We start from the raw sequence: 20,658 nt of genomic DNA on the forward strand, positions 1-20,658 counted from the left end.
ATCGGGTCACCAATTCATCATTGTCCTACTACCTCTTGAAGTATGCACTCAAAACTAAACCAATGGGCCATCTTAACATCCGCTCAGAAGATGTAGAGTGCTTAGGCCTAGGTGGCCTCGACACTGTGAAATTGAAGCTGATCTCAGCCTCTTTACTGTCAAAACCTATCTCAGCAACATAAGTGGCATTAGATTGTTTGCAAATCCCAATCATTTCAAAGAGCGATAGCGTCGACTATGTTGACTCATTGCCCCCCCGGCACTACGACAACGAATCATTTCTCACAAGAATAATGTTGTGCTGCACCCTGTTGATCTGTATTGTGCATGACCACGAACTCCGGAGAAGCTTACATTTATGACTTCCACAAGAATTACATAGTGACGAAGGGAAAAGAAAGGAAAAAAGGACTTTTAGAGGAGAATACATACGGCGAATCGTTGCAACAACAATGCCGACTGGTCCATTTCACAGACTTTCACCGAGGGCATCATCCGGAGGCTTTCACCGAGGGCATCATCCGGAGGAAAAAAGGACTTTTAGAGGAGAATACATACGGCGAATCGTTGCAACAACAATGCCGACTGGTCCATTTCACAGACTTTCACCGAGGGCATCATCCGGAGGCTTTTTTTTTTTCCCAGCTGCTCTCACCTGAGAACACGTCCAGGTCATACTATCTTGAGTGCAAACCTAGAAATTTGATACTGACAGATGAGGACCTTGAGATGTACATCACAGAGTATACACACGAAATATGCTCTTATTCAATGCTTCGATGAGAACAAAATAGTAATTACAATAGTGCCCTTGCTCTCCATTCATTTCCATACACGTGCAACTACCAAAGGGAAGCTCTCTCTCTAATTGCAATCGCCTTGAAGGCTTGTACCTTTCCACCAGTTTGTTATCCACTTGCAGTCATGCAGGCTAACGATGCACTCTAGTTATGTGTGGTAGCCAAGTTGGTGGGATTGTTTAATCGTCCAGGGCTACATTTCTGGAAGCATGTATATCTTCGATTTCCATCATAGAATAAAGGTAAAATTACCAAAATACCCCTGTAATTTGTGGAAATTCCCAAAATACCCTTGCATATTTTTCGAATGGATATGCCCCAATTTTTGCATAGTCTAATGTTTATGACAATGGATCTATCTTTTAGCGTCTATTTACCAATGAGCTCACAAATAGAGGCATTTGTATTAAAAAATGATGAACGTTTTCATGTAAAGAGTCCTCACTACCATCTAAAATCCTAGTTTTATCATCTTCTATCGAGATGAACCAATCTTCCTATGAAGACTTGCAAAAGAAATTGCTTTTAGAGATGTTTGCGAGCTTAATTAAGGGTATTTTGGGAATTTTTGGCCAAATATAATGAGAATGTTTGAAATTTGAGGGGTATTTTGGTAATTTTCCGTAGTACAAATGTGATATAAAGAGATATCAGCATGTATTATTGGTATACAGCGAGGTCGCTTGCACTATTTCGAGGGTGGGGTATGTCACGAGGAGGTGTATTTTTCTTGTTGCCTTCTTTGAATATGTACTACATATTTTTATCTATTTATTTTTACTTGTTTTCCCCGAAAGACTTAAAAAAGAGTGTGAAACTTTTGCGGTTGAACGGATTTCTCATATCGGCAATCTAGGTTGAATTCTGATAAATATGGAAGTTTGTGTGTGCCAAAATAGAATTTGGGCCACTCTGCAAGTCACAACTTTATAAGTTGGTGTGTACTAGGACATTAAACCAAAGGGCCAAGCTGGACACATGGCACTAGGAGAGCACCCTGCGAGCCAACTCACACTCCAGAAGAAGACTCATCCCAGCTAGGGGCCGTCCAAATATGAGAGGAATTTTAAAGTGGATTTTAAGGTTTTTGAAGCTTTAATGGAAAGCTTGCCTTCTTCCCTCGTTTCATGTAGCACGATGATTTTCTCTTGTGTGCATCTCTCTCTCCCCTTTGCACATATGGTAATGCCCCACTAGTTGGGCTACTTAGATGATCATGTACAGTTTTGTGGGTTTTATGCACGTTTGCCAAAGGAAGAGCCTTCTGAACAGGAATCGGATTAGCTAATTGCTAATCCCCCACATGTACGCACAGTTCCATCGCGAAAGATTGCGAATTTGAAAAGTTTTCTCGCCTAAAAACTCTTCCAAATCACAAGGGGACTGTCCCATTGCGTGCCGGAGCTCCTGGGGCATGCGTAGACGTGTTCGCTCCACTCAAATCTATCCAAAACAGAGAATTACAGCCTGCTTTGTTTTTTGCAGGTTTAAGGTTTCGCACCTAAACTGCAAATTAACATGAAGGAAGCCTTGGGGAAGCGTTGGGCTGGTCATACATGAGTTTGGGCACCTGTAAGTGGCCTGACAGTAAATTACTGCATGCTGAATTTCAACTACAGCTCACTGGAAAGTTTCTAAAATGCAAGGGAATCTGTCCTATAGGTGTACTTTTGACCTAGGGGTTTTGGCGTCGTTATGCCTCCGAAATCAGGTCGGAAACCTGCGATTTCAGCCCTTGAGAGGTTTAGACAGCTGGGTGAGAGTTTCATTTAAGTGTTTGGATCGTCTTTTTTCACGATAGGGGTGCCCATGAAAAGGGCGCCAGTCTGTGGGGCCTACATGGTGTCGGTCTTCGTGTGCGCAGTGGCGATCTAATCGTTGGACGCATCTGTGCTCTCTTTTCTTCTTAGCGCTTTGTGTAAATTGTAGTTAATTCAATTAGTATCGCGCTTACTGTGTACTCGTCGGTTATCCAGACCAGGTGTTTGGGGGGCGTTTAGTTGTATGTTGGAAACCTCTGAACGACTTATATCGGATGTGTTATGCTGGAACCTTTGAACGACGAAGAGTGGGTGTTTGGGGTCCGTTTAGTTGTATGTTGGAAACCTCTTTCCGTTTAGTCGTATGCTGGAAACTTTTGAATGACACGGATCGGGAGTCTGGGGAGCGTTTAGCTGTATGTTGTGTACCTCTAAGTGACGCAGACTGTGGTTTGGGAAGCGTTTGGTTGTATCAATCCTCTAAGCTCGTGGCCCGGACCTTTTTAGGTTATTTGCGGGGGAGAGGAGGAGGTAGTTGTTGAGTAGCTTCATGCCTAAGATCGTCTGTCTGGGAGGAGTGCTCAGCGGCACTCTTTGTTGTGTCTTGTAACATGCATATATAAGGATCTGTGTTGCATTGTGACGTGCCACTTGAGTGAGATTGCCTAGGTATGTAATTTTAGTGCAGATACTCGTTATAGATAAAGGTGTGATGGCTAATTTTGCTACATCGGAATTTCAAGAACTCCTATATGGAAAACTGAATGACCCTCGTCTATTTTTGAGCTAACTCGAGTTGTTTTGCAGATGTAATCGTGGATGATTACTCTTCTCTCAAGGAGGGATGTCACAAACTGCTGACGTGTCAAGCCATTGAAGACCTAGAGGGTTGGGCTTCCCTAGCCAACCTGTAGATCGTGGGCGAGGGGCCTAAACCCTACCAAAAGCTGAAGAAGACGAAGTTCTTACCAACTTACAGATCCTCGCCAAGTGGCCAGGGTTAGGATTAAAATTCTAAAACCCAATAACTTATGGGACCCCGTCCGATGGGGCCTAAAGATAAAAGCAATCGCACACAAATAACTTGCATGGGGGCGTGCTGACAAGGCAGTTGTATGGATGCCCACAAATTGCGCTGACATGTTGACGTGGTAACATTAAAGATGCCCCAAATTGTGCTCAGCCGATGACGTGGGAGTGGACGGATTTTCTATAAAATGCTTTTAGACTATCAGCTTTTCATGTAAAATGCTTTTGGTAGGCCAAGGGCCTTTGAATATGAACCAAGGGCTCACTCTATGACATGCTTCTGTCTGGAGATGCAGAGCAATATAAAGTAATACCGAAAGGGGCACCATCGTTAGGGGTCAATGCTCTTTGGGAGTGGAACTCCGCCACTCCGTGTCTCTTGTGCAATGTATCTCTTTTAGTTATATTGTTTTGAAGCATCTGAAGACTATTAAGTCTATTCTTTCCCATTGGCATGTGGTACCCTCCCGTTACTACAAGATAACACATAGAACCACCAAGTGAATCTGCTTTTAGAGGTCTTGCAAGGTCAGCCTTAACAAGCAGAAATGATACTTGGAACCACCAAGTGAGTCCACCTCCATAGGTCTTGCAAGGTGAGCATGAAAAAGCTCAAGAATACGACACATGAGAAGTAGCATCCTTTGGAAACAAGCCGTATGTGCATGAAGAGCAAACATATGGAGGCTTTTGAAGCTTGGGCAAGCCCAAAACTGTAGATGTTGAAAATTAATGGTAGGACGATCAAAATGAGAGTACCTCATTATACTTTGATGAATGCTCGTTATTGTTTGGTGAGAACAAACAATTGGTGTATATGTGATTTATGTGTTTGCATAGAGAATCACAAAATCCAACACGATATTAACCACCTTCTGGATAACCACCCTTAGCTACAATAGAGAGATATCTTCTATCAATGGCTTATCATGAAAGTATTCCTAATGGCTTTAAATTTTTTTGGTTTTTTTTAAAACATTACCTACATAGTGCAAGTGCATAGTTGAAGGACACTTTAAAGAGAAGAAAACGCAAAAGGGAAAATAAAGGAGAAGAGAAACACAAATGTATCAATGTGAAGTTGACCACCTCTTTATATGGACACAGAAAGTCTTTTGCCTTTCCACCTTCATGGGTCTTTTCATTTCCTAAACTTACCCTTCACTTACGGCTTACGCACTCAAGATGTTTTAAAAGACTTTTTATTTTTCGGAGATTGGAGAGACCTAATGGCTTAGCATGAAAGTAGATTACAAGACCTTTAGACGTAGCTTTAGAGACAGAGAAGGGATTTGTAGAAAGCATACACATGTAGTATATCAGTGTCACAAAGTGATGACATGGCATGACCAACTGGAAGAGAAATGGCCGCGTGGATAAGTGGAACTGAACGGACTAACTTGAAGAACTAACTTGAAGAACTTATGAAGCATCGGCCGTGAGGCATGAAACTCTAAAAGAGAGAAGCTCGAACCTTGAAAGAGATTTTCGTAGAATGCACTGACATGCTGATGTGGCTGACTGTAGGGATTGTTGATGTGGCAAGACTGTACGGATTTCTAGGTTTTACGTTCTGTTGACGTGGCACGACTGTACGGATTTTTGTAAATTACGATGGCAGCTTTTGTAGCTTTCAATGCTAGCTTTTGGGGACCATAGCGTTTGAGGTGCTGTGCTTTTGGGGCTTTGCTTTTAAGGCAACCGTTGTAAGGTTATAAGAGCCGTTGGGTCTCTCACTCTGCATAGCATTTGGACACGGAGTCTGTGCAGAACTTCGTCGTGCCGTGTCGACTCTCTCTCTCTCTCTCTTTATTAAAGTTCAGTGGTTTTGAAGTTTCTGTTTATGTGTTTCCAAGCCTGTAACAATGGTATTAGAGCTCAGAAAGATTCTTCTTCTAAGGAGGATCCGATCCTTGCAACACACACAGGTTCTCGAGGAGAATGTGACAGAGAAACACCTCTCAGTGGGAAGGTGGAACTGAAGAAAAGAATGAAGAATTGAGAAAATTTTCGGCGGAGAAGTTTGCCAGAGCGGATTACAAACGTCGGTTGACACGTGTGTGAAAAGATTGACAGAGACCCAAGATTTAGGAACACTTGATGAATTACCCGATTGATGAGATTCACTCGAGATGGCGTGAGGCCATTCTCATCTCACGTTGGGAAGAAAGCTGAAAGGACAGACAAGTGTAGAAAAGCAGAATCTGTACTCGCAGAAAGAATGGACAAAGCTCTCGACAAGAAGATGAACCAAATAATGGAAGGCTTGAAGCACTCTCAAAAGAAGAGGAAATCGGTGGATTTCCCCACTTATTTGGGCTAGAAGTCGAGTTTTGAGGTGGCAAACAAATCTAAGAAGCGTGCTCGTTTCGAGGATGACTTAGATTTTTCTTGGTCTTCATGGAGTTCCGATAGTTCGTCATCCTCTAGTTCCAAAGAGGAGGAGAAAAGGTGGAAGAAGCGGAGAGAAAGTAAGAAAAGTAGATTTGTAAAAAAGTCTAGAAGGCATGGGAGGCCATCTAGCAGTTTAGAAGGGGAGGGCTCGTTCTCTTCAGGCAGTGACTAGATGAGCAAGAAGACCAAGGAGTTCAAGAAAGGGGGTCAAGCCGTCACGTATGAGACGTTTTTTGGCTACCAGGACACCCATCGAGTCCTTGAGCCACCTAGTCCTTCTGGCAGTGACTAGATGAGCAAGAAGACCAAGGAGTTCAAGAAAGGGGGTCAAGCCGTCACGTATGAGACGTTTTCAGGCTACCAGGACACCCATCGAGTCCTTGAGCCACCTTCTCTGGTGGTCGGTTCACAGATTACTCCCAAGGTGTGAGGGGCGGCATCTTACTTGAAAGGAACTGCACAGAGATGGTGGTCTACTCTGTTGTTACATAGAGAAGCTCTCGTGACGCGGTTAAAATTCAAATTTTTTTTTGCGCCAGCTTGGATATCAAACGAATATGAAAGAGATGTCATCACAGCTTGGCATCACTTGAGAATGACTAAGCAAGATACTTCAGTGACTACTATCGGAGATTTTGGGATACTTATTTGCCAATGTCTTTGTTTCGGAAGATTATGTGATTGATCAGTGACCGATGTGTTTGTGGAAGTGCTGGATTGGTGCAGTCTATGTCAAGGTGCAGTCTATGTCAAGGTGCAGCAGAAAGAAGGTGAATCAGATGAGGAACTTGTCTGTAACTGCGATCAAGACACCTCCCTGTGACGGGCAGCCAATAGATCTCGAATCTGTCGCGATGAATCTCCTCGCTGTGTAGGCACAAGCGCGTACCGCCCATTGAACGGGCATTGGATCTTGCCGAGGATGCATAACCGCTGCAAGCTGAGGTCACCACTTGCAAAAAACGCCAGAGAGAATGTGCCAAAACACTAGAGAGAGAAAACGCTAGGAGAGGAGAGAGCCCAAACACTGGTAATCTGGATTCAACAACTTGCCAAAAGTACAAGGGGGGGGACTGCTTATATAGGACAAACTCCAGTTTGCCCTACTTAGCTAGCAAACCCCACGATTCTGAAAATTGGCTAAAATGGCTAATAAATATGTAAACTCACTAAGAGTGACACGGAACACATATTTAGTGGCCTAAGTGCAGATGACTCGAGACTTTGACCTCGAGAAATCCTAGGAACAGGGGTCTTGCCTCATGCTAGCGTATCGAGCGAGCAATACCATGATGTGCACCGTCAAGAATAGGTACGTCTACCTCAAGTATGGCCAGGCACAGCCACAAAACAGCCCTCACTCCCTAATCTGCTTCTGGGAGATACCAGAGCTACCACAGGACAGGAAGATGAACTCTAACACCCTCTCAGCTCCTGGACGTGGAATGAGTCCAAGGGAGCTGGCATGAGAGGATAGTGTAGCCTGTGGAAGAAAAATGTCAGCAGGGTTATCCGAAGTCGGAATGTACTCTAGTCGGATAGAGCCATCCTGTGTCTTCTCACGACAAAATGGTACTGGATCTTTATATGCTTGGTCCGGGCGTGAAACACCAGATTCCTCGCAATGGCAATACAACTGTGATTGTCTGAGTGCATAATGGTTGTCTGCTGCGGAAAGCCCATCTCCAAAAGTAGCCTCCGAATCCAAACTGACTCACATGTAGCACTACAAACAACACAATACTTTGCCTCTGTGGCAGACAAAGCAACTGTTGGCTGTTTCTTGTTGCTCCATGAAACTGCTCCTGAGCCAAAAGAAAAGGTAAAACTTGTAATCAACCATCGTCCGTCTGGATCACCTCCCCAATTTGAATCACTGCAATGACCTGGGGATCTGAACCTCCAGTTGCATAGTGAATGCTAAATGACTGGGTCGCCTTAAAAAACTGTAGGACCCTGATGGCTTGCTGCATATGTGACTTGGCGGGTTTCTACATAAAAGAACTGAGTAGACCCACTGGGAAACTGACATCAAATGAGTGTTGAGAACCCAAATGAGAGAACCAACCGGTTTCCGATACTCTGTTGCATTTGCTAGAAGAGGAAGATAAAAGTGTGACAACTTTTGATTGGGATCCATGGGAGTAGAGATAAATTTGCACTCTGTCATGCCAAATGCTTCCAATAATTCCTGGATGTACCGTTCTTGAGAGAGGAAGATGCCCCCTGTGTCCACCTAACCTCTAATCCAAGAAAATGATGAAGCAAGCCAAGAATTGTCATCTCAAAACTCCTTTGACAAGGTTGCCATAATACTGCGGATGTGCTCAACATGGATACCTGTAATCACAAGATCATCGCCGTAGTGGATAACAAGTGTCACTAACCCTCCCTCACGGAAAATGTACAAATCTGGATTAGAAGAAGATCTCTGGAAGGAGTGTCGCAAGAAAAAGGAATCAATCTTTCGGTACCACGCTCTAGGCGATAGCTTGAGCCCATAGAGAGCCTTAAGCAACCTACAAACCATATCTAAAAATTATGGATCCTTGAACCGTGGAGGTTGCTCCACATAAACCTCCTCCTCTAGTTCGCCATTGAGGAATGCCGAAACCACATCCATCTGAAAAACCGGCCACCCGTGAAGGGCAGCAAGGGCAAAAACAATCCGAATAGTCGCCATCCATGCGGTTGGTGCGAAGGTCTCCGCGTAGTCTACACCGGGTTTCAGAGAAAAGCCTTTGGCAACAAGTCTCGCCTTGTACTTGTCCAGAGAACCATCAGCTTTATACTTAGTCTTGTAGACCCACTTGACCTTGATCGCTTTCCGCTTGGGAGGCCGCGGAACCAACACCCATGTGTTGTTCTTCCTGATGGAATCAACCTCTTTCTGCATGGCCAACTTCTATTGAGGTAGTGAAAGTGCCTCCTCAACTGTAAGAGGAACTCTGTCTTGGATCATTGAAGACATCAATGCATAGTTCACCTTTAGTAACGGGACATCTACCTCGGCAAGTCGAAGTCCATGTGAGCGTCGTGAGGTACCAGTTTCTTGCCAATCGGGTGGAAAATCTGAGATTGTTGAATCTCGCAAGGTCTCCAATAACCACTTCGGTAACTTGTCGGGGGGGCAAGCCACTGGCAAATCTGTCTCTACATCGGCACTGTGATGGGATCCACTGTCAACTGCATCTTCGGATATGGGTGCATCCTCCTCCGTGGCTTGAGAGACAGGGGTAGGAGAAGAGGCTCATTATAGGGCAAGTCAAAATCTGGGTCTCCAAGAATCGAAAAATCAGGAGTTGTCGTGGAAGGCTTGGGAGCGGGAACCCCCTCTAAAGGTAAGGTCTCATTGAAGACTACATCTCGGCTTAAGACAATCTCCTTCTTCCTTGGATCATATAGTCGATATCCCACTGAAAGAGAGTTGTAGCCGACAAAGATCATGCTGCGGGTCTTGGGGTCAAACTTCCCCCTTTGCTCCTCTGATACGTGGACATAGGCATCGCTCCCAAAAATTCTGAAATGGGAGACGTCGGGCTTCTTACCAAAATAGGCTTCAAATGGTGTCATCTTTGAAACTGAAGAGGTTGGAGATCTATTGAGGGTGTGTACAGCCGTCGCAACTGCCTCAGCCCACAAAGACTTAGGTAAATCTCAATGTCCAAGCATGGTCCTAGCCATCTCTACTACTGTCTTGTTCTTCCGCTCCACAACTCCATTCTTTGAAGGTGTATTGGTATTCGCAAGCTCTCGCTCGATCCATGGTTCGTACAAAACTGAATGAAAGCATTGGAGGTAAACTCGCCACCTTTATCTGATCTAATGGTCTTCAATACATGATAGCTTTCCTTCTCCACAAGAGTATTCCAATTCTTGAAGAGGCCAAAAGCCTCGTGCTTGTGTTGTAGAAAATATGCCCAAGTAAAGCGGCTAAAGTCATCCACCAATAACATGAAGTAAAGAGCCTTGCTGAGGGAAGGGGTCTGCATAGGTCCACAAAGGTCGATGTGAACCAACTCCAACACGGCAGTGGCTCGGCGTGTAGAAAGCCTTGAGATGGATTCTCGATGATGTGTCCCACGAATGCAAGAAATGCATTTTCCATGCTTACTCCCAACATCTGGTAAGCCTTGAAGCAACTGTTCTCGAAAAGCAAGTCGAAGGGCATCATTGTTCAAATGGCCAAACCTGTAATGCCATAAATCACCTGTGGGTATCTGTGTGGAGGAAGAAAGAGCGTGGAGTCGATAAAGGCCGTTCTCTCCGAGCCGCCTCTGACTTCTATACTGTTCTGCCGATCCCGTATAGATATTGAGTCCTCCATGAAGATCACCTCCATGCCAAGCTTGCACACCTCGTGTACTGACATAAGATGAAAACCTAGTTTCGGAGCATAAAGTACCTTGGAGGTATGCATACCTCCTCTGTCGTCGCGAATGAGCTCCATGGAACCCTCGATGTGAATAGGAATTTCAGATTTGTCGCCGATGAAAATAGTACCACAGTGTCGCCGCATCTTGGACAATAGATCTTTCGTAAGTGTCATGTGCCGTGAGGCACCACTATCAAGAATCCAATCACGACTACTTGAGGAGAATGGGTCACCGGTGCCTCCGATGTCTTTGGAGAGTCCGTCGAAGGGAGAATCTCCAAATGAACAAAGGTCGGTGACCTTACTACTGCCGCCAAGGAGGTCGAAGCTTCTCCAACTCGCTTTGGACACTTCCTCCAATAATGTCCTTTCTCACCACAATTGTTGAAATGCCGCTTCGCCTTCAAGGCATCACGTTCAACATCACTCTTCTTGTCTTCGGTGTTGGTGCTTCTCTTCTTACCCCTCTGCTTCTTGTTATTGTTGTTGTTGGAAGAACCGGTCAAGGCTTTGGAGCCTGACTTCTTCCCCTTTTGGAGCCGCTCCTCTTGGTCTAAAACCATTGGAAGTAGCTCCTCCTGAGTGATAGTATTCAGGCGTCCACTGGTAATCAAGGAAGAGTAGAAGTTGGTATACTGGGGAGGCAATTGAGTCAAAAGTTGAATGGCCATGTCCTCCGAACTGATAAGCTTTCCCATATGAAGTATCTCCTCTTGAAGCTCTTGCATCTTGTTGATATGATCCTGCATGGAAGTGTTCTTCGCATCCAAGGTTCTCAATTGCACCTCGAGGGCTATCCGCTTCATTGGAGAGACTCGATCATATAGAGAAGAAAGCTGATCCCACATCAACTTAGCCTAATGTGGCCAATCACTGCGGGTGAACTGTTGAGGATAATAAAAGACCGGATCTGGGCATTTACTCCTTCCCATAACTTCGCTCCCTTAGAGTCCTTTAGCTTTTGAAAGTTGCTTGAGACAAATCCCCCAAGCTTGTAAGAGTCAAAGACCGCCATCATGGTTGCTTTCCAAATGGCATAATTGTCTCCATTCAATCGCCGATCTGAGGGAAAGGTAGGAAGTGTAGGTATCGTGATTGGTTGATCACCTACTCCGGAATAGAACTGGGACCAATCTCCCCATTCGTCATTGACAGTGTGGTCAGTGCCGCCGATCCCATCCTCTTGGTGTCCTTCATCACCATGGGCTGAAAATGTGTCAGAGTCATCACTCTTATCCAATGTGTTGGAGAATTTGGGCATGTGAAGCAGCTAGGTTGAAGTGGAAGAGAGGAAATCTGCAAATCTGTTCACTAAAGCTGAAATCAGCCCCAAAAGAGTGAAAAATCAGAAAAAACCAGCAAACCAATGTCGTGCAAATCACCAATCCGATTCAAGACCATGCCTTGGCTTTGATACCATGTCAATGGTGAATCGGATGAGGAACTTGTCTGTAACTGCGATTGAGACACCTCTCTGTGACGGGTAGCCAATAGATCTCGAATCTGTTGCAATGAATCTCCTTGCTGTGTAGGCACAAGCACGTACCGCCCATTGAACGGGCACCGGATCTTGCCGGGGATGCACAACCACTACGGAGCGGTGATAACAGGCTAGAAAGGGAAGCGCTAGGGCAGAGAGAGAGATCGCAAGCTGAGGTCACCACCTGCACAAAACGCTAGAGAGAGAATGTGCCAAAAGTTAGAGAGAGAACGCTAGCAAAGAAGAGAGCCCAAATGTTGGTAATCTGCATTCAACAACTTGCCAAAAGTACAAGGGGGGGGGGACTCCTTATATAGGACAAACTCCAGTTTGCCCTACTCAGCTAGAAAACCCCACAATTCTGGAAATTGGCTAAAATGGCTAATAAATACGTAAAATTACTAAAAGTGACCTGGAAGACATATTTAGTGGCCTAAGTGCAGATGACTCCAGACTCTGACCCCGGGAAACCCTAGGAACAGGGGTCCTGCCTCATGCCAGCCTATCGGGTGAGCAATACCATGATGTGCACCGCCGAGAATAGGTACGTCTACCACAACCACAAAACAACCCTCACTCCCTAATCTGCTCCTGGGAGATACAAGAGCTACCATCGGATAGGAAGATGAACTCTAACAGTCTAGTGCATGAGTACATAGAGTCAGTGTCTACCGAAGAAAGTTTTAGTCCTTTGGCTGTTTTTGCAGGCGTAATCGAGGGTGAGATTATAATTATTTCAAGAGGTGGGAATGTCACAAAGTGAAAATGTGGCATGACCAACTGGAAGAGAAATGGCCGAGTGGATGAGAGAAACTGATTGGACTAACTTGAAGAACTTATGAAGCATCGGCCATGGGGCCCAAACCCTAAACGACATAAGCTTGAACCCTGAAAGAGATTTTTGTAAAATGCATTGACATGCTGACGTGGCAGGACTATACGGATTTCTATAAATTATGTTGCCAGCTTTTGTAGCTTTCAGTGCTAGCTTTTGGAGACTAGAGCTTTTGGTGTGTTTTGCTTTTGAACCTGATGCTTTTGGGGCTCTGTTGTTTGGGGAACCCTTGTAAGTTTATAAGAGCCCTTAGGCCTCTCACTCTGCAGAGCATTTGGACATAGAGTCTGAGAGCAGAGGACCCTCGGGAGTTGTACTTTGCATTGATCAATAATAAGTTGTTTTGTGGATAATGCTATAATCGCGGACTATTACTCTCTTTCAAGAAGGGGAGATGTCACAAACTGTTGACGTGTCAAAGCCCTGAAGAATGGAGCCAACTTACAGCTGCCGGCCGAGGGGCCTAAACCCTAAGAAGAACAAGTAACAGAAGAAGAAGTCCTACCAACTTATAGGGACCCTATCTGATGGGGCCCCAAGTGACATAAAGGATTAAAATAAAGCAAGACCCACACACACAGAGAGAATTGCGCAACAGTTGATGAGGTGGCAGCTGTACAAAAATTCTAGAAATTACTCTGACATGATGACGTGGGAGGCTGTACGGATTTCCTCGTTTTGCGTTGACTGCTGTACGGAATTCCGTAATTTACGCTGGCAGCTTTTTGGCATTGCTTTTGGACCAGAAGTTTGAGTTTGAAGGCTTTTCACTGTAAACTGCTTTTGGGGCCTAGGGCCTTTAAATATGAGGCTAGGGCTCATTCTTTGGCATGCTTCCAGGAGAAGGTCCGGCTTGTACTTTGTTGATGCAATATAAAGAAATACCGAATGGGGCGCCAAGGTTTAGGGCCAATACTCTCTGGGGTGGAATTCCACCACTCTGTGTCGCGTTTCGTCTCTCTCTCTCTCTCTCTCTCTCTCTCTCTCTCTCTCTCGGTTCAGTTGTTATTGAAGTGCTAAAAGTCTGTTCAGTCCGTTCTTTTCTATTGGCACGTGGTGCCCGTCTTATGACACCGGGCCGTGAGATATAGAGGCCCTTTACAACCAAACGCCGCGAAGACCGTAGCCTCCGTCGTTTGGAGGTGCTAAGAGTAACCACTTCTCAGACTTCTTAATACTCCCTGCGTAAATAACCATCCAGGTCCGGGCCATGAGTAACAACAACAATACTCCCCCCGTAAATAACCACCAGGGTCCGGGCCATGAGAAAAAACAACACTTTTCAAACATTCAATACTCCCCTCGCAAATAACCGCAAGGGTCCAAGGCACAAGTATGAGCTATCATTCTCAAACATCATTTCGTTTGGTTGTTTTTACTTATAAATTCTTGACTCTAAATTTGTCAAATTCTAGCTTCCTAACTTTTGTTTTTCAGTGTGCCTTTGATATTATGGTTTGAAAATCGATTGTTAGCTAACATGCATTACATGCACATACACACATACATGCATATCCAAGTCATACACACATACACACATACATGCATATCCAAGTCATACACCTATGGGTTGTCAACTTAAGTTTGCTGAGTAATCGGCTTTGTGGATGTTGAGCGTTCCGCTCCTCGGATTCTCTAGGTTCTTGAGCATCTCGCTCTTGTTGCCTTCTCAAAGAATCCTATGTTACAAGCTTGGACACTCCAAGCAAGAAGTCAATAGCAACACAAAGAGAAACTGCAAAATCACTGAATTTTGAGAGAGAGAGAGAGAGAGAGAGAGAGAGAGAGAGAGAGAGAGAGAGAGAGAGAGATGCGGCACGACGGAGTTTTGTGCCCAGATGCACTGGCCCTAAAGCCTGGCGCCCCTTCCGGTATTTCTTATTATTGAGTCGTCTGAAGGTGTAACTCTTGAGGGTCCTCTATGAGACTCTGCGTCCAGATACTTTGCAACTTTGCAGAGTGAGGGCCCCAAGGGTCCTTATAAATAGTATAAGGGATGCCCAAAGGAAGAGCCCCAAAAGCACTTCACCCAAAAGCCCTAACCCCAAAAACATCTGCTCAAAAAAGCTAGCGTAGAAACTGTCAAAATTTATCGGTGTAAAAAGCGAAAATCGTACAGCTTGCCACATGGCATAGCTAGCACAAAAAGCGAATTCTTTTCATATGTCAATCAAGCAAATTATACCCATGACCTTCCCCATAAGACAGTACATCCACATAGCATGCGGTTCATAAAATCGCACACTTAGGTCACAATGAACATCGTTTTTCAATCATTCAATCGAGCCATCTCATACCTCCGGAACTCTTGATGCACCTAGATTACCTGTGAAACCATCCCATCCTTCCGAAACTCTTGATTCACTTACACGAGTATCCAATCATCTCATCTAGACAGACATCTTGATACATTAGAATCTCATTCAGGTATCGATCAGTTCTTATTCACTTAGCCATCACATTGAAATCTTGCTTATCTCTATAGATGTCTAGATGTACTAAGTTCAAATCATTCATTAGACAAAATGCTGCAAACATTTCATCTTTCTCTACATGCCTCTATACACACATGAAAGTGCACATGTTTTCAATTCAGCTAAGGAAGTTTCCAATTCAGTGCACATCTGTTTATAAAGTCATCCCACAAAATACTGTCAGCCTGTTAGTACCCCTAAAATCTCAAAGAGTAATTAGTGACTTTATTCAATCTAGGCAATTTGTGACAAAGGAGTGGAATGGCTCCCCTCTTGCAGTTTGCACCACACCAAATTGAACTTGCTGATTCATTGGTAACTTTTGGTATAGACACTGCTTATAACCCAAAAGCTTCAAGGTGCAACTCTCGTTGAAGAGAGTTTGCAATGTTCTTTTCCTCTATCCATTTTGCATCGAGGGCCCTTAACCAACTTATCCGGCGGACCTACCAAAGCGCTTTTCTCCTACCGAGGCTTGTGCCCTCTGCTCCTCCTTTGCTTTTTTAGGCTTTGGTAGCTGGCAAGAATAGAGGTGATTTGCCCTACTAGAATAGGGGGAGACAAGGGGGGAGAGAATGCTGCCTTGCTGCCCATGCCAAGAAGAGGGGGAAGGGGCATGATTTGTGCTATATAAAGCAGGATGGTTTGAGGGCCCGGGGCACTCTGATTTTGGCTCTAAATTTGCAGATGGCTGCCCGCCCGCTCAGTAAGTGGGCGGCAAGCCAAATTTAAAAATGGTATGAATCTGTTCAAAACTCAATAAAAACTTATAGGCTGAAAACTATGCTTATACAAACGCATCCAAGGCATCCTTGGATGCAATCTCATGCATAGATGCAATGCCAACATAGACTCCTTCACGTAAAAGCATGTGCTTTCTTGAAAAGCAACTCTCTTTTTTAGAAAGTAGCTGTATTTCCTCAAAGCTTATTCATAATCCATCTATAGACAAATGCTGGTCTCATCTCTTGTGCACAACTTTACTTAGTTCGAAATTCCTCCTGACTATGGAATATTACCTATCTGATACTCCCGTCACCAACCATTGACACATCAAGAATACCCATCACTTTATCGTTTCTCATCAAACTTACGGAACAACTCCTTCGTGATGCTTTATGTCACCCATCCCATCACGCATCAGATATGTCCGTTCCGGATGGTTGAATACTTCTTATGGAAGTACATCCAATGTGACGTAGCAGAAGTATCCGTTCTTAGTGGCCTAAAAATATTCTTGTTCAGAATGCTCTCGTCATTCCTTTGAATGATGCACTAGAAATATTTGTACTCAGATGTTTGAAGTAAGAAAACCCTCCCGCTTATATGGATCTAATTATTTCCAATAATTTTTTAGATATATAATTCTTCTAGATGAAGCTAATTTAGAGTAGGAACCCGCCTACACGTCCATGTATACCTTCGAAAATTAAAGGTACTTAGAAACATGTGACATCATCACAATAAGTGGTTCTTGTCTCATTGTACCTGAGCTTGGACATCTTGAAAAATGGCAGTTTCATTTGCAAATGGTTTTCGCCTGTTTTATTTGAACTTTAAATGCTTTGGTTGAAACCCCTTGGATAGATTACGATTTGAATTGAGAGCATTTGATTTTATGGAAAGGTAACTTATAGTCACAAAAGTGGCTGTAGGGTTCTTGTTGGACCGTTTTTTATTTCACTGAAATGCATTATGTTTCAGTTATTTTGTTAAAAGTACAACGGCTGTTTTTGAATTAGGCTCTTCGTTTGTGAAATTGGTCGAAAATTTCCTTGAGTTTAGTTTTGTAAGATCTTGTAAGTACAAGAAGAGTTGTGGTGCCACTTGTTTTGTTGTGTTTTTACTCATGTGCTTTTTTTGTTTTTGCAGATCAAGAGAGAGATAAAGATTTTGCAAAACTTATGTGGAGGCCCAAATGTCATTAAACTTCTGGATATTGTTCGTGATCAACAGTCAAAAACCCCAAGCCTTGTCTTTGAGTATGTGAATAATAGAGATTTTAAGGTTCTCTATCCGACATTAACAGACTTCGACATACGCTACTACATTTTTGAGCTTTTGAAGGTACGATACTACATACATTCTCAACATCAACTGCTGCAACATCAGAATTCCTCAAAATTTTTTGCCACTGAAGCTCATCTTCTATTAATGTTGTCTTTTACCATGGCACAACCCTCTTACCCTTGTGATCAAATGGAAAACGTTGCTGTTCAAGTTTCCCACTGTGCATCTTCTTCCATTTTGAAATTTTGTGGCATATGATTGTTTTTTGAATGGTTTCTTTCTTGAGGCATTTGAAGTTAAAATTGTGTAATATTATCGCGTTATTCCTATGCATGATGAGGCTGATTGTTGTGGATGACCAATGCGGTTTGCTCTCATCTTCTATTTAGGCTGCGGCTCAGGTTTTTGTGACTAATGTCGTCCAACCCTAAGCCAAAAGAAATTCAAAAGATGAGAGATTGTGTGCATGATGCCTGATGCTTTAGCTACTCAATGATGTATTGCATGATTATGGTGTAGTTGATTCTGTATTATATAACCATAAATTGTAAGGGTTTAGACAGTTATTTGGATATAGCTACCGGTCTAGCGGTAAGACCTCCTTTTGATTGAGATTTAGGTTTTCTAGCATCCTAGTTAATCCTCTATGAACAATTAAGACGTATAACCATCAATGTGGACCCATTTGTGTTCTTATGTAAAAAAGCTGATTTGGTCTGTAAATGACGAGTTATGCAAAGCACACTAGTGCTATATACATGCTCATAATCATTTAGATTTGTGAGAGCCCTACCTAATGCAAGTCTAGTTTGTTGAAATTGTGTCACATTCTGTTTTTTTATTTCTCTAGATTAGTGGTTTTACTATCTCACGCTCTATCCGGTGGTGGCTTTTGAATCCCCAGGAGCTTGCTAGGGAGTGGGCTGTTTTGTCACTAGGCCCGCCCGCACGTAAGGGATGCATATTTCCCTCAGCTGTGTCGGCGATGTATGTGCACACAAGTGGCACTCATGCTCATGTGGCATTTTCATCCGAAGTTGCCCTATGGAGAGAGGATGTGAAGAGAAAGGAGCATTACTTGTGAGAAGAGTATATACCTCTATTAGTGAGAGATACCCACACTACTTGGGGAGCCTCTCTAGGCTAGCTATTTGAGGGAGCAAACCAGCACGGAGTGGGGCGGTTTTGTTATCTGACATCCAACGCCATAGAGAGACCTCTTACAGGCCTGAGGCAGTAAGGGAGGTGGAGTCACCTTTTTAAAGTGATCCCCCCCCACCCCCCCCCCCCCCCCACCCCCCCCAAAAAAAAAAAAAAAAAAAAAACCTTTGTAAAAAAAAAAAAACCAAAATTGTGCACTCCCAACATATAGTCACACTTCAGTGGGTAGAGTGTCACGACTTAGGAGGTGTATTTTTCGTGTTGCCTTCTTTAAATATGGTACTAAATATTTTTATGGGAAAATTACCAAAATACCCTTGTAATTTGTGGAAATTCCCAAAATACCCCTCAAATTTTAAAATTCCCAAAATGCCCTTCAATTTTGCCAAAATTCCCAAAATACCTTTAATGAATCTCACAAACATCTCTAAAAGCAATTTCTTTTGCAAGTCTTCATAGGAAGATCGGTTCTATATAGAAGATGATAGAACTAGGATTTCAGATGGTATTGAGGGCTCTTTAGATGAAAACATTCGTCATTTTTGAATACAGATGCCTCTATTTGTGAGTTCATTGGTAAATAATTTTGTCTAAGACTCTAAAAGATAGATGTCCATTGTCATAAACATTAGACTACGCAAAAATTGGGGCAAATCCAATTGAAAAATATGCAAGGGTATATTGGGAATTTTTGACATTTTAGGGATATTTTGGTAATTTACAAATTACAAGGGTATTTTGGTAAATTTTCCTATTTTTATTTATTTTATTTTTGCTTGTTTTCCTCGGAACCCTTGAAAAGGTGCAAGTGGACATTGCATGGCTAGTGTGAAACGGCTGCAGCCAAACGGGTTTCCCACATTGGGAATCTAGGTCAGTCAGTCGGGGATTGATCGGCGAGTTAGCACGGAATTCTTATGAGTATGGAAGCTTGTGTGCACCAAAATGGAATTTGGGCGTCTTGGCAAGTCCCTGACAACTTTATAAGTTGGGAGGGATTAGGAAATTGAACCATTGCAAGCCTACTTATTATCCAGCTTAGTGACTCACTCATTTGCATTTTGATTTTCTTTATTGTATTTGTACTTGTGCCCTTGTTACGCCTTTGCTTGTCTTCATTATGAGTGAGTCTGTCCATGAACTTTGGAGATTTATAGAAGAAACTCAGTTTGTTGGTTTTATGAAGTAGTTCTCTTTAGCGAGTCAGTTTTACAAATGCACATCTATGTGTGGGAGAGATGACATGAGTAGAGGGTCTAACCTTTCAAGTTTCGAAGATTGTGTCTGAAGATGAACTAGCCCCTAGAGAAAGTTCTTGACCACAACGTTCTAATTCTAGGGATCCTTGTGACACTTCGTCTCTGCTTGTACGACCTTGCCTTACTGGTCGTCAAGGAGAAACTATTTAAGAAGAAGGCAGGTGCTTCGAATGTTTCTAGACGGGACGCACTTCCTATGTTTGTCCACACAGAGGGGACCTTGAGCAACCTCCCGCCAAGAAGGCTAGAACCACAGTGGGACTTGTTCCAGACATTTATACTCTTACTACTTTTAAAGAATCATGCCGAGCTTATGGAAAGATTCGTGGCCACAAACACTATCTTCTTCGACTTTGGAGCCACTGAAATTTTCATCCAACCAGAATATCTAAAGAACATAGACTTTGAGTACGACCAGTTTGTTGGAGGCATTGAATCAGAGTTAGGTATAGGATTGTTCCTCTTATTCCTTCCCTTCCTATCACCATTCAAGGGTACCATGGCAAGGTTGACTTTCACGTCATGAATTTGGGGCATTGTGATGCGCTTGTGGGAATGCCTTTGCATTATAAAAACAATGCTACCATTCATATCCGCTATAGAACCATGACCTTGAACTAGGATGGCAAGGCAATTGCTTCGAGTCCGACGTATGGAAACCAACCCCGAACAATATTTGCTTTTGCTTTGTATTTAAACACTTTTTGAAACCTGTTTGAGAATACTATTTGGAAATTGTTTGAAATATATTATATCTGCTTTGAGTTTGTCTTGTAACGGGCTTGAATGTCAACATACCTTTTCTCTTTTTTTTTGGGGGGGGTGGTTTAAAAGTGAGATTTTTGTGAAAGAGATGAATATAGTTTCGATTGCTATTTTTACCTGTCGTTTTTATTCGTTTTAAGTATTACTTACAAATTTTAGTATTAAAAAGTGTATACTATAGGTAGTCTTCAAATTTTGGACTTAACTTACATTTTACACTTTTTTATATAGATCTCTCATTATTACACGTTTTATGTTTTGTGCAAATGATTTAATGTTTGACAGTTTCTAAGTTCAGACCTTTTTGACCTTATAA

General features: G+C 43.2%; 1 protein-coding gene across 1 annotated transcript in view; it reads left to right on the forward strand.

Moving 5' to 3' along the window:
• Positions 1–20,658, forward strand: part of LOC147442451 (casein kinase II subunit alpha-2-like) — a 48,613-nt gene that overhangs the window by 13,545 nt on the left and 14,410 nt on the right. The window contains exon 3 of the mRNA XM_086528610.1: positions 17,020–17,214. Coding sequence (XP_086384736.1) covers positions 17,020–17,214 — 195 coding nt within the window. The remainder of the gene's footprint in view (positions 1–17,019; positions 17,215–20,658) is intronic.

This window comes from Adiantum capillus-veneris, chromosome 14 (genome assembly GCF_014529385.1).
Source record: "Adiantum capillus-veneris isolate H3 chromosome 14, ASM1452938v2, whole genome shotgun sequence".
Classification (NCBI taxonomy): Eukaryota; Viridiplantae; Streptophyta; class Polypodiopsida; order Polypodiales; family Pteridaceae; genus Adiantum; species Adiantum capillus-veneris.